A 14,550-nucleotide genomic window follows, 5' to 3' on the forward strand; every position below is an offset into this window, starting at 1 on the left:
AATTCTCAAATTACAAAAAAATCTGTTCACATTTCATTTTATAACCTAGCCTTTAAATATTCCCTAAAGGCTGACCTTCAAGAAAAGTGATAGTTCTCTTCTCAAAGTGTTTCTATAACCTGGCAATTTAATAAAAATCCATCTATAGCACATAACAATGTGGTAGAGGAAACTTACACTTTTATAACAAAGTCTTTTGGGTACTCTTAAGGACTAGCCTTTGATGGAGGGGGCCAAGTCAGATCCAATTTTGAAATCTGTGTAAAGGTGGGAATTTTGTTGTGACAAAGCCCATGTCTGTCATTGTAGATTTCACTGTAAAAAGGCTCTGATATATTCTGATGGGAGCCATTCCCCAACTAGCTTTCTCCTACCTTCTCAGGCTCTTGATACAGTGCCTGACACATTGTAGGCACTTAATAAATGCTTGATGACTCAACACTCATGGTTCTAAGAAAACCTTATTTGTGTATCTGCATCATTCTTGCTAGGTCACCTACTTTTGAAGGGCAATAAGGCTACATGGTAGTTGAGCAACAAATAAATCATTCCCTGCAAGACAGCTGAGAAGATTTGTGAAATATGAGCAAAGTGTTTTCAGCTCAACATATAAAAGAACATCATTTTAGAGACCAACAAGTATTCTATGCCAAGGAATGAGTGGAGCTATGTAACATTTCAACAAATGACACTGTTGGAACCACAGAGTAACCTATGGCACTAGTTCATGCTCAGTGAGGTATCATGGTATGTTTATTCCCCCACTCCAAATACACAAACTAAAGACAAATAAATTATATAATATAAAAAAATGCAAAACTACCCGTTAACTTTCTAGCGCGCTCGCGCGTGTGTTCGTTCTCTCTCTCTCTCTCTCTCTCTCTCTCTCTCTCTCTCTCTCTCTCTCATTTTCAGATAAATAAATTGTTTCCCACTCATGGGGTCTCTGATGGGTTTCAGTGAAACTATTTTCTCTGGCCTGGAGCTATTAATCAGATGTGGGTATTTCTATTCCTAACTAATTAGTTACCCTCTCTGCTGCTTCAAAATAAAACTGTTGTAGTCTCTTGATCTTTGAGTTTTCTCTTTTTCTTTTTGTCATTTACAAAAGAATTATAGTCCTTTTAAGTTTAAAAGGCCTTTGGAGACCATCTAATCCAAAATCCTCAGTTTACAAATGAGGAAACTAAGGACCAGGAATAGTAAATGACTCGTCTAAAACCCCACAACTAATAAATGATAGTCAGAATTTTAATTCAGTAAATAAAACTCGAAGTCCAGTGTACTTCCTATAACTACTTTATCTTTTGACCAGAGGGTAACCTAACCCTTCAAACTAAGGAACGGTCCTCAAAATCTACCCCTAATTATTCAGAGAATCTTGGATGTTTAGACCAGTATTTTACAGTACAAACAGAGATAGAATCAGAGATGACACCAACATTCTAAAAATCAGGATAACAACTATGTGGATGCCCCTCTTTTTTCCCCCAAGACTCACTATAAACAAATACTTAGGGATTTACCAACAATCTTCTACTCATAATGGGTAAAGTTTGGATAATAATCCTTATTTTAATAGAGTTTTTGTCCCTGGCATTTCTCTTGTGCAGGCTGAAGTATTTTTTCCCATTTTTCCCAAAGCAAGCACCAGTTGTTTTAATTCCATCTCAAAGCAGGATGGAGACACTTAGAAATAGGTTTTCTTCCTGCTCATCTTAGGCTCTTTTACAAAAAGTGTAAAGGTAACATGGGGTTGCTGGTTAGGCAAGTATTATTATTTTTTTTTTGGTAGGGAAAGTGTTGATAGTTTGTTAGGGATGGTTTTATTCTTCTGAGATGGCTATTAAAACTGTCCTCTTGCAATGGGGGAATGAGATCCAGTTGAAATTATGGATCTGGTACATCCTTCTCTTCCCCCACTTTTGTTATTTTTAATAGGGTACTATGCAACTCAAATTTCTCCAACTAACCTGGATTTCATCTCTTGCTGAAGTTCTTCTCTAGCCAAAGTCGGACTTCCTGAAGATTATAGAAAAAGGGGCCTTTCCCTCCTAAGTAAGCAATTTTTTGTCTCTGCACAATACACACACGCTCAAAAGATACCCCATAGGCTATGTTGGCATTGTTATCCATGCAGTCAGCCACCACCTGGCATTGGGGCGGCAAGGAGAAACGCTCCAGGAGCTGATGGGCTGCTGCACAGCGGTCTTCCTGGTTCCGGTGCTTCTTCACCTCAAAAGACACAGAGGAGTTACCAGGCACTGCCCAACCATCTGATGGATGAGCTTCATCAATGTAGACCAACAAGAAGTCAGCCACTGTTGAGAACTCTTCCACCAGCTTGCTAAAGGCTGGTAGCTGGCTTGTGAACGGTGGTCAAGTGGCTGACCCAAAGTTGACAACCAGTGGACGCTCAGGGTTGGCAAAATCCAGGAGATGGCACTCAGCTCCATATCCCCCGTCAAATCTCTTCCACCTGGAATTGTTCTGTTGACCACTGCCAACTTCAGCACTGGTAATGTGGATTACACTGGAATTGGGGGCATCTCCACCCAATTTTACCTGATATCAAAGAAAGAAAAAGAGGATAGAGAGGACCCACATTAAATACCTTACCAATTTGTCCTCCTAGGTAAGTCTAAGTAAACAAGATCAGCTCAAAAAAACACTATCACATTTTTTCTGAATAAGGTTCAGTGGTTTCGGTAAACAAGCTTAGGAAAAAATGATTTGACAATTTAAAAATTACTTTTTATATTTTTTGTGCCTAGGCCAATCATTTCATTAGTACAAGGAGTTCCAGGTAAAAAAAGGCCTATATCAATGCAAATCAGCAATATTCTACATCTTAAAGTCACTGAAAGTTGCCTGGTATACTTAGAGATTTATTTGTCCTGAGTCACACAGCCAGTATATATTGAAGGTAACATTTGAACTCAAGATGTTTTTAGTACAGGGTCTTTAGATACTTTGATGCTTCTGTAAGTGCATCATAACTAACTTCATTCACTCTTAAGTAATTTATATCTGCTACGCTAGGATTGATGTTCTTTATTACAACTGTTACTTAGCTATCAATGTTTCATGTATGTTGCATAACTGAATTATTGGCTTCATTTTAACCATGACAGAAAGTTTAAGGTGAATTGCCAAAGTTTAAACAGAATGCCAGCAAACAAATTGAGAATCTAGGAAAGAATGTCCAATTTCAGATACTAGATTCAAAGTTCTAGAAAACATAAGTACCTAGTAATCATCTAGGGCCCAAACTGATTCATTCAATATTGACTAACAAAATATGTAACATATTGACTGAATCTGTCTTGAGGTCCTCAAAGTTCTTCCTGTCTTAACTCTTTCTAGCTAATTTTAAAACAATTTGTGCCAATGCTAGATTACTTTTGAAGAAAATTAATTTGTTTAAAATAATTGCTGATTAAATCTTCATTAATAGAATAACAAATCTTCTATTTCAAATATGCTCCTTATTCTGAAGACAGGATATTGGTCACACAAGACTTCTCTAACAGCAATTTAATCATGATTTTTTTTCTCTTTATACCATAAGAAGATACTAAGGCTACAGCACTCCAATGACTTTAAAGACAATTGTAGGATGAGTTTTACTTTGTCTGATATTTGAGGGAAGGAGAATGGGGATGGGGAAATGATCAGGAAGAGTTAACATTCCTGTGGTAACCATTTCTAATATCTACCAATGAGATGTTACCTACCTTTAATGAATTCATACTTTGCATAGATCAGAAAAGTGATACTAATCTAAAACTAAGACCTTCAAAGAACACATCAAGAAGAATGTCATACCTCTTTTTTCACACCTGACACAAAGAATTGAGTGGCCCTGAGGAGGATGTTTATAAATAACTCCAAGCTAAAACCTACTGACTTTAAGAAAAACTGCAGAAGAAATACCCACAACAGCACTCCAAAGTGAATGCCAGATGCTAAGAAACTCAAACTAGCAGGTCAATGGTGAGGGGAGGTGAGATTTATACCATCTTTATGATACCAGAGAAAGCCATTCCTTGGGTATGACGTTTCCAGTTTTTCCCTTTATTCTTATTGTTAGTGACTTCATCCTATTACCCCTACTTCCTATTTTTCTAACCACAAAATTTTAGGTAACTTTTCAATTACTTCCTAGAAGTTACTCTGGATACGAAAGTGAGTTTTTAAAATGTGGTGCATGAAGACCCTTCAACAAAAGCACTTAGTCAATGCTTTGTGAAAAATGGAAAGGGATTTTGTGGGCACTTGGATATGTAAGCTGATAATAAAATGGAGGGAATATAAAAGAGGCAATTACTCTAGCTCTGGATAAGTAAAATTGGATCTTTCCCTGGAATGGTTTAATCAAAGCCAATAACATCAGGGACAAGTTACCATTGTCCAATTGATTTTTATATGGTGCCCTTCATACTATGAAACACTTATAATGGGTCTCACTTGAATCTGGCTTCATTTATGTTGGTGTTAATTGAAGTCACTTTGTAGAATTAAAAAAAATTCTTCTCCATCTTAACTGGTGTAAAATTCTCTATGAACACTGTTCAGGAATCTTTTTGGCAAATTTCAGTGCATAACCCACTTGTACTTTGCAAAGGGCAGAACTAAGGGATATTCTTCTAGTTCAGAATCCAGCCAGGCAGGTTCTTAGCTGGTACTACTATCTTTATTTTACATAATTAGAAATTAAAGAAATCCCAGCTTAGAAAGATTGTTTTTCTTCCTGTTAAGTAGCAAAGTAAAAATTAATTCACCTAATTAAATTAAATGATGAAATTATATATTTTAATTTATCTTGTAAAGTGGTTAATTTATAAGGTGAGCTCTTTAGGTGCAATTTAATATGCCACTTTGGACTTGATAAATTTTGATACTGAAGGCAATTTACTTGTCAAGTTACCATGGCTTTACTGGTAGGTTACTCTATTAACAGAAGACCACAACCTCTATATGCATTAGACCACAGAAGGTGGTCTTTCATACCATGGTATTCTCCCTTTCTTTGATGAACCTATTGTAAACTGGTCTAAACTGGTTCTTCCATGCCACTCTGCCACTGGCCCCATTGTTCAAGTCTTTTTACTTTTCTGGTGCTTATACTCTCTTGGCGTGGCCCTTAAAACCCAGGCCACCCTGACACTAGGATGAGGCATTGAATTATGTTTTAGTGAAAGTTAGAGAGGTACCAAGGGTAAAAAGAAAGGGTGAATAAATAAGAACTGAAATTGAAATAAATCTTAGAAGAGATTGTAATGAGTTCCATGGCCTATTGTACTTGTTTTCACCCACCTATATGTAATCTGGTTATAGAGGTACACTGCAAATTTAGGGCTCTTTCAGGTATTACTTTTGTTCTAATTCAATTTTAGCCAGTCAGGTATTTAGAAGGAAGGAAAGAAATAAGCATTTATTAGGCGCTTTCTGTGTTCAGCATAGCTTACAAATATACTCATCTGATCCTCACAATCACCTTTTGAGGTAGGTGCTATAAAAAATCATAACATTTTATTGTTGAGGAAACTGAGGTAAAGGTTAAGTAACTTGTCCAGCAATCTGTAGTAGACATTTAGGCTAAGTCCTGGTGATACAAAGAAAGATAAGAACACAGTTACTGCCCTTAAAGAAGACAATATGTATATCTCCTCATCATTTTGGGGTGGGGTATGAAAACCATGAAAGCAGACTAAATTCAATGCATATCCCTTGACATGAATATAATAAAAGCAAACCTTTTCCTTTACTCCAAGAGTTATATATTCAGACACGAAAGGGTAGGGAACTCCAGCAGCTATTGGGTTTTAAGTAATTTCTGAAGCCCAAGAACATGTTGTGTGGTCTTTTCAAGTGGGGCTTCTGACTCTGTAACTGTAACCTAAGCATACCTGAAAGAACATTTTATTAGTCACAAGGTATTCAACTGTGCGATCAGTCCTATTTCATTTCATGTGACAGTTTAGCCAGGAATCATTTTCCTGGAAAGTTCTACATCTTCTCCTTCTGCTGGTGACAAGGTAGAACTCAGAGGCAGAATTATTTCTAAAGGTGGAGCTATGCTAGGTAGGAACACCTAACCTGGTGTAATTGAAAGAATTAAAATAAGGCATGACAAGAATGACAATGAATCATTTAAATTTCTTGTCTAGTTGCACAAGATTAATACTGTACTTCCTAATAAGAGTAGATGGCCAGTGTAAAGAAATATCTTTCTAATCAGACACTTGCCCTGGGGTTAGTATAATTACCTAATTGTAATGGCCAGGCAAACATTCTTTCTGAGGTCACCTAGCCAGCTAGTAACCAAGTAAGAAGTGGGAACCTCTGAAACCCTCCCTTTGAGAATCTTGCTATAAACAATCTTCCTCTCTGCCAGGCTAGTGCACTTGGTTGAAGCATAGTGCTAATGAGGCCAAAGTCAGGCACTTGATACCTTTGTGGACCAATTAGTTTTGCTCTGTTTGGTAGCCACAGCAGCTTGGGGTAATGGAAACGGTACTGGATTTGAAATCAGAAGATATGGGTTCAAATTCTTGCTCTTTTAAAACTCATTAGATGTGTGACTTTGGGCAATTCACAAATCTGGGCTTCACTGCCTTCAAATTAAGTTTCTAACACATTAAATATTAATATTTAAAATGACAAAGCAAATCCAAGTCTGTACTGAGATTATCTTCTAGTTTATAACACAGGTATGATATAAAAACAAAATAAGAGTGAAAAGCACTGAATAAAGGTAAACTATTATCAGAGAAATCAAATAGTGTGCCTACTACCTACCCTATGGGGGTAACACTTTAGGGAAAAAAAAGTATAGAGGTGAAAAACCATAATATAAATATTTTATATAAACCATAAATAAACTTTAGTTTCCAAAGCTACCAACTCAGTACTTTCCAAGTATCTTACTTGGATACAGTATCTTAAAAATTTAGAAATCAAGATAAGGAAAATGACCCAGTCCAGTGGGGAAAAAATCTCGTATCTCCTTGATATTAACATATTAAAAAACTCTTCAAACACAATCTTAAATTAAAGGGGTTAGAGCTGTGATATCACTGGTTTAGAGAATCCCCTCTACCAAAGTAAGTAACTTCTCTGTGTCTTATAGTCTTAAAGACTGTGTTGGTTGTTTTCATTCACAGAATTACAAAATGTCAGCCATCCAGAATGGGGCAGAATATTCTGTCCCAATGGAGGCAGAAACTTTTTATTTCTTTCTGTATCTGGGACAAGACAGTGCTCAACACTGAAAGAATGCATCTGGTAAGTGGTCATCTGAAGATTTCCAGTAACAGAAACAAAGTACTGCCTCCTGAGACAGCCCAAACACATGAAACTAATGGCCAGGTAGTCAGAAAACACCTCGGGATTATACTCCATGATTTTGTGACAGAGAGCATTTGGTTTCCTCTATGATGCATGCCTCCATTAGAGGGGTTTTCTCCACTCTCAGTTATGGCAGTCATATTATTATACCACTACAGTACTGGAAGAAAGGCAGCATTGTATAGTGGATAAGGTGCAGACTTAAAGAGTCAGGAGGCTCTTAAGAGGCCTGGGTGAACATCCTTTAATCTCTCTGTGCCTCAGTTTCACCATCTGTAAAATGAGAGAAGTTGAACTCTATGGGCTGTAAGATTTCTTCCAGCTCTAAATCTATAATCCAGTGATTGAGTTCATTATTACCAGTGATGGGAGGTCAATCTCTTTCTCCCTGGTAAGAGTCTTCTTTGATAAGATCAAACTGACATGAGGTTAAAAAAATAAGATAAATCTAGTCCTATAATATCATTTAGCCTGCAAGAAATCAATCCAACAAAAACAAGTTATCCCTTGGTACCTCCTAAATTACTTTAATTTCCCACAGTGGCACAGAAAGTCTCCTGGCCACAAGTTACCTATCATCTTCATTTCTCCTTCTTAGAGGGTTTGTATTTGGTTTTTTTTTGTTGTTGTTCTTAATGAGACATATTTGCCAATGAGGCATTCAAAAGGCATTTTTTACTCTTGCGGAAGAGTAATTAGGTCGGTGCCTCATTCCATGCCAACATTGGCCACTCCATAAACGAACCCTGCCCAGTATTTAATGCCCAAACACAAGAAGCATCATTTCCACTAATTGGTCTTGAAGTTCCAATGTTCCCAAAGGATTTCTTTATTTGAAGAGGCTCAGAATAGTATGTATGCAGAATCCAATATTGCTATCACCAACTTCTATCTCAGCTACAATATTTTGGTTGTTCATTCTTTTAAAACCATACCATCGGTAATAACAACAAAAGAATATAAATAATGAAAAACTATTTGAATTTCAGGAATATGTAATGCCTTTAAACCAGGTACTCACTTTGGCATAACCATAAGTACATGTATGTAGACATAACTGATGAAGTGTAGATGTAGATAGACACATTCAGATCTTATTCTCTTGATGATGGAATTGCCTTTTAGAGACTTGTGTTTAGTGCAAGGGGGAAAAGTTAGTGCTGCTTTAGCATGTGGACTGCAAAATGAAGAGAGAGTGGGAGAAAAAAAAAGAAAAGAAAGACCTATTCATAAACTACAAGCTGGAAATAGAGCATATACTACTAACCTTGTTCTCTCTTTTCCACAGCCTGGGAAAAGCTTCATGGACAAAATGTCACCTAATCTTATGATAAAAAGTAAAGAAATAAAAGGGGAGGGGTTAGGGGGCAGAATCTCACATACACCTCTTATAATCCAAGGCACTGAAAATGGCTTTATTATCTATTAGGAAGTTTGGAATTCTTTGGCAAAATCACCAGGCTACATCAATGCCCTTACAAATGCGGCCAAATAATTATTATGCTGTGTGATTTAACCATTTAAATTCAGATAAGCTGAAATTTTTAACAGGGTCGAATAACAAGTAACCTACTGATCCTTCTCAGCCCCACTGCTGCTCAATTATTTCTTTTAATTAATACTCCAAAAAGCATGCTCAATGCCTCTATCATTTCCTAGTGTTTTGTCCAACTTACAGACAGACTCTGGTTGAAGTGCTCTTTATATCCTTATGGAACTGTTTCTTTCATAAGCAAAAATTTTTCAAAATATTGAAACTACAAAAACTACTCTGAAGGCCTGGGATGAGTGAAGAAGCAGAGAGTGTTAAGAGGATGCTTTTCAAACCAAAATTATATGTTGAAATAAATACATTTTCTGTGACATTTCAACACCAATGGTGCAAAAGCTAATTTGTGTGTCAGCATCCATGCTGTTTGTTGACTTTTGCACTTCATTTAGGTGGGGACAAGGTGTCTAAGATGGTTAGCTTGGGGCTGGTTGCATCTCTGTGCACCAGCACAAGGATTCAGTGTTTAAGTTAGGTTCATGTACTGGCTAAAGAAATTTAATTTTTTTTAAATACTTTCATACTGGTATCATAAAATTCTATTTATACATATATCCCTTGTTTTTAATCAAGCTTATGCATTATGGATATCTTGCCTCAACCAAAATATCTTTATAATCATCTTGCCCAAATTAACTCTAAATTCTCTTTGACTTGTCCAAAAAGAGATGATATTTTCCCTTCATAGTGGGAAAAAGCAAACAATGGGTATAATTTGCATGTTTATATTTCAAGAGTCTAAACCCTTTCTCAGTTAGCTGACTCTCAATAACATGGACAGAGCTGCAAAATTACATATTTGTCACACACACATACACCTATCGGAAAAGGTTTCCTCTGGGCAAGGGTGGGGAGAGCTTTAAGGTTGTATCCCAGAAAAAAAATGCAAATCATCCTTATGAAATACAAAGATGCCATCTCAATCAGAACTTCTCCAAGTACCCTTAGAAATGAACTACACCCAAAGGCTGGGACAGAGATGACAACAGCAAGCGAGGAAAGTAACTCTACCCATTCCAAAGACTCTGAACACTCTACTAACACTACCACCAGTGCAAACATGTCTGACACATTTTAAGAATATGTTTGCCAGACCAGCCTGACCCAACATTTTGTTTTACTGTTTGCATTCAGCAAGGGCCCCAGTGGCAAGCACTTTGCTTTGCCTCTTCATGTGGTAGGTGTTATGTAAAGCATGAAGGGCAAAAATTGTAGTTAGCATCATCCACAAGCATCCTTGGAGGATAATCAAAAGACATATACACAAAGAAGCCCTAGAAAGAATACACAAACCATATGCAAAGGAGGAAACAAATTACTCATCTTTCTCAATTCTGGGAATATAAACAACAAAATATTGCAACACAATGGCACACTTAAAGAGGGGGCATTTTTCTTTTTTCAATTTAAGATTTCCACGTTTTTTTAAACTTTTGCCACCAGCTGCTGGTGGGAGGGAGGCCAATAATCCTCTCACATATTCATGTCATGATAATTTATCTGGGAGATGACATTCAAAGAAAAGAATTTCTCCAAGCAGGTATGTTTTCTCATTGTTAGCCAATTCCCTCTGAATTCAACGTGGTCTTCAATAAAGTTAAAATGATTCACTCATTTCCATTTTCATAAATTTTAATTATGAAGTGAATAATCCTTTTCTATCAAATAAAGATCCTCCCAGACTGTTTACAATTGGCCTTCAGTCTTTGGGAGAGGAACTATTTCCAGTTCCTTTGGCATTCTGCTGTCACATGGACTTCTTCAATTTACTGCAAATTCTTTTCCTGAAAGCTACACGTGGTTTCATGTGTAACCAGAATAGGTGCTTTGTAACTAGAAGTCATTTTCTCCAACTCTATCTCTGTTGCATAATAGACCTCAGGGGATGTCCTGACATAATATTCCCTTCATCTTTCTTTTGTTTTCTTTATCCACTTTCTAAGGCACTGCCTGCCTAACAATTTATTTCCCTGACTGCACACTCAGCCTCCATGTTTCTCTGGTATTCCCCATTCCAATCTCTAGAGCAGGGGGTTCCATAACATTATGTGGGGAAACCAAGATCTTGATTTTTGATAACCACCCTAGTAAAAACAATTATTTCCTTGTAAGCCTAAGGGCCTTCAGGAATCAAGTGGATAAATGGATAAAATAGAAAAGCTTCTGATGCTACAAGATCTTTACAGCCTGCTAAGTTTTGAGTTCAAGGATTCTGCTGACACCTACAATCATCACAAGAGCTGGTTTTCCAGCATTCAAAGCAAGTATCATCTCTACTACCCTGGAAAATAGTCTCCCTTATTCAGTCTCAGCAGGTAAGTGAAAAGACATAGTTTACTATTTCTCTCTCTAAAGCAAGCAAGTTTTTAAAAAAGTTTGATTCATGAAGGATTATTAAAATCTCATTTGCTTCACAAAAGATGTTCCTTTTTAACCTTCTGAACAACTTAAAATGGAAAATTTTAATTTTCTTAAAGTTAATTTTTTGGACAGCCAATTGACTGCGATTTATAAATCAAAACAAAATGACAGGGTTACATGCTATACTCTTCAAAAAGGCCCTAATCTGTTTCAATAGATGCATGTGTCTGCAAAGGGATCTGTTTACCAATTTCACTATCCTAAATAGAGCTGCCATTAAATCAGTATCCGCTAGCCTTAAGGAGCTACTCATTTGAAGTTATTTTCAAAGTTCTTTCTTTTGTCTTCCACCTTCCAAAATGCCAAGATTTCTTCTACTTATCATGTTCCTCATTCCATACCTCTATCCACAGCCATAAAATAAAATCACCCAACATGAAGAGGGGTATGACTCCTAGCTGGTTAAACCAGTAACAGATATCATTGGTTCCCTGCCACTGAGTGGGTCTCATCCAAGTTAAACTGAGAGACATGAAGGAAAAAGGCATGTTTCACGATGAGGTAGAGCACTCCCCTTTTCTCCCTGCCATGAAGCCAAAATGAGGACCACAATCCTCACAGCCACCCCCAACTAGGTCCAAAAGTTCTAGCCCTGAGCTTCTGACCAAAGGGAAAGAAGCATGGCTGGTCCTGACTTACCTGCTTGTAAGCGTCCAGGAGAAAGCTTTTCCAGACACAGCGTAGTCCTTCTGAGGTCAGCATGCGCCGCCACTCGCCACGAGTGGACTTGGACCGGCTCAGCAACAACACCACGTGCTTCAGGAGGATGACCGAGTCATAGAGAGCCAGGAAAAGGCAGTTGGAGAAAAAAACTGGCAGGATTTGCAGTGTAATCAACAAGTCTATGCTGAGTAGACCCATCTTCTCCGCCTCCTTAGTCACTTTGCTTGAGTTCTCTGGTTTCCCTTTTGCACCCTCATTTAAGGGAAAAGGGAGGGGGGAAGGGGAGGAGATGGTAGTAAAGAGTGGGGTGGGGGGAGAAAAGAAAAGAAACTAAGATTGCAAATAAACCTGAACTGTCACCTCTTTCAAATAATCAGAGATGGCAAAATCAAGTCAGCTTCTCAAATCCAGCAGAGTTAGAGCATGCCCATCAACTCATTCATCTCTAAACTGCTACTCCCCCCCCCCCAACCCCAGAACTTAAGATGTTAAAAAAAAAGTCCCTGATCCAGTAGCCTCTTGGAGTCCGTTAAAGAGAGACACTGCTGCACTTTCAGTTCCCAGCCACTAAAAATTGAAGTGCACATTCCTAAATTAATTTCAGCTTTTTCATTGTCTCTTAATTATTCAGGTTATCCTGTTTCTTTCCTTAACTTACAAGGACTTCCAGGTTTGTTTGTTTGTTTTTTAAATAGTGCTTAGAATATAAGGGGCTGTTTTCTTTGTACACAACTTTCTGTTTCTCTTTCTTCTTTTTTCCTCTCCTTCACTCTCCGACTGTGTCCTGTCTATTTTTTTTTCTCTCCCTCACTCTATCTTTTCCTCCCTTGCTATCTGTCTGTGGTGCAAAGTGCTTCTCTCTAGAGCCCAGTTTGTTTCTCTGAAGCCTTTTATACATTCCCTGGCTAATTGCTGCAATAGAGAAATGAAAGCCTAATCTTGGTAAAGATCTTGACGTCATTGAGAAAGAGGGCTTTACTTTGGCCAGGACTGCAATGAATAGAAAAGCAAAACTCGAAAACTTTTTTTTTTTTTTTTTTTTGAGAAGGGGGGAAGAGAGGGTGGAATTTTGCTTTGTTATTTAAAGAGAGAGAGACAAGAAAAAAATGTTCAATACCTTTGACTGCTTTCAGGAAATGCTTTCAAACTTAGGGGAAAGTATTTGAATGTGACATGCAAAGGGACACAGCAATGAACCCCATTAATGGATGTTGTTGTTTTTTAATTTTTTTTTGTTTTCCAAAGGACTTGGGGTGGGGGGAGTCCAGTGTTAGGATTTCTTTTTTCCTTTCTTCTTTTCCTGTAAATGTTCAAATGTTTTCTCCAGACCTATTAACTTAATACTAATTACTCTTCTAACTCATCCAGTTTGTTACCTAGGATTCTTTTTTAATAAACATTCATGTAGTTTTCTTTACATATAGAAATTTGGGGGAGGGAGCATAAAGTGTTTTAAATCCATAGAATATTTGGTAACCCTAGCTTATATCTGCAAACAAACTAACATTTCCCTTTGAGCTTCAGTGCTGAAGCCCCAAAGCAAAGGGGATTGGGGGGTAGGAGGAACCCCGGGAGAGAAAGATTTTTTTTTCCGGAAAGGGACAGAAAGCTTTTTTTAACCATGATTTGCCTACATGCAGATACAAATCAAACTTTCCAATGAAAATGAATTGGCATTATAATGAATCTGAATTCATTTTTTTAATAGGGAATTTTTGAAGATCATTTCTACTACCTCTTAAGTGTTATGTGAATATTGTATCCCTTTAGGAATTCTTGCTCCATAATAGATAAATAGATAGATAGATAGATAGATAGATAGATAGATAGATAGATAGATAAGTAGATAACTTGAATCTATGTAAGTCTTTAGCATTCTAGATGCAGAGTTAGTGTTAGTCTAAGGTACCAATCATATCAATAAGTTTTATGAGCAATCTCCTATTAAGTCCTCTGGTTAGGTAAGACAGAAGCAGCCCTTTGGCCCAGCTCAGTCACCCCACCCTTTTCATAAGTTCCTTCTTCAATGAACTAACAGCGCACCTCTAGGAAATATGTTTTCTTGGAAGAGGGAGTGGCAAGTAGAAACACTGGGGGTTGGGGGGACAGGGAGAAGAACTTTTATTGAAAAAGTATTCCCTAATTTTTCTATGTGTACTAAGCTTTCATTGATATAAATATGAACTAAGAGAAGCTTCTAGACCTGTGGAAAACTGGGTGCTGCATTTTGCTCCTACTATTTAATCTCCACAAACACAGGAAGGATGCCATAAACTAGATTTGTCAGGAATACATCATTGGGCAAATGAAGAGAAACCAGACAGGATTTTACCTAAAACTAATACTAGTAAGTAGCAAAAGTATATCATTTTATATTTAGAGTGCTTTTTATCTAATGATTTTCTCTCCTTTTTCTTCTCCTTTCCCCCATATTTTCAGCACCGCCCCCCCAAAAAAATGCCCTAAAGAAAGTTGGGGAATAAGGAGGCTGCAAATGGTGTTTTTACATAGCACAAAAGGAAGAGAGAGGTGGGGGAAGAGAGAAAGAGAGGCCAAGAGAGAGG

General features: G+C 37.4%; 1 protein-coding gene across 3 annotated transcripts; it reads right to left on the reverse strand.

The window, feature by feature from the left end:
• Positions 1-875: 875 nt before the first annotated feature.
• On the reverse strand, positions 876-13,789 carry DIO2 (iodothyronine deiodinase 2). Of its 3 annotated transcripts, none has more exons than XM_044664980.1 (3): positions 12,645-13,789; positions 11,963-12,228; positions 876-2,565 (listed from the first exon to the last, which is right to left on the reverse strand). In XM_044664980.1, exons 2-3 carry the CDS (start codon positions 12,182-12,184, stop codon positions 1,969-1,971), a joined length of 819 nt encoding a protein of 272 aa, XP_044520915.1. In that variant the 5' UTR covers positions 12,185-12,228; positions 12,645-13,789; the 3' UTR covers positions 876-1,968. The 3 variants fall into 3 exon arrangements, with proteins under 3 accessions (XP_044520915.1, XP_044520914.1, XP_044520916.1); XM_044664979.1 differs by having other exon boundaries at positions 11,963-12,238; XM_044664981.1 differs by having other exon boundaries at positions 1,981-2,565; positions 11,963-12,238.
• Positions 13,790-14,550: the final 761 nt, after the last annotated feature.

The sequence above is a fragment of the Gracilinanus agilis genome, chromosome 2 (genome assembly GCF_016433145.1).
Source record: "Gracilinanus agilis isolate LMUSP501 chromosome 2, AgileGrace, whole genome shotgun sequence".
NCBI lineage: Eukaryota > Metazoa > Chordata > Mammalia > Didelphimorphia > Didelphidae > Gracilinanus > Gracilinanus agilis.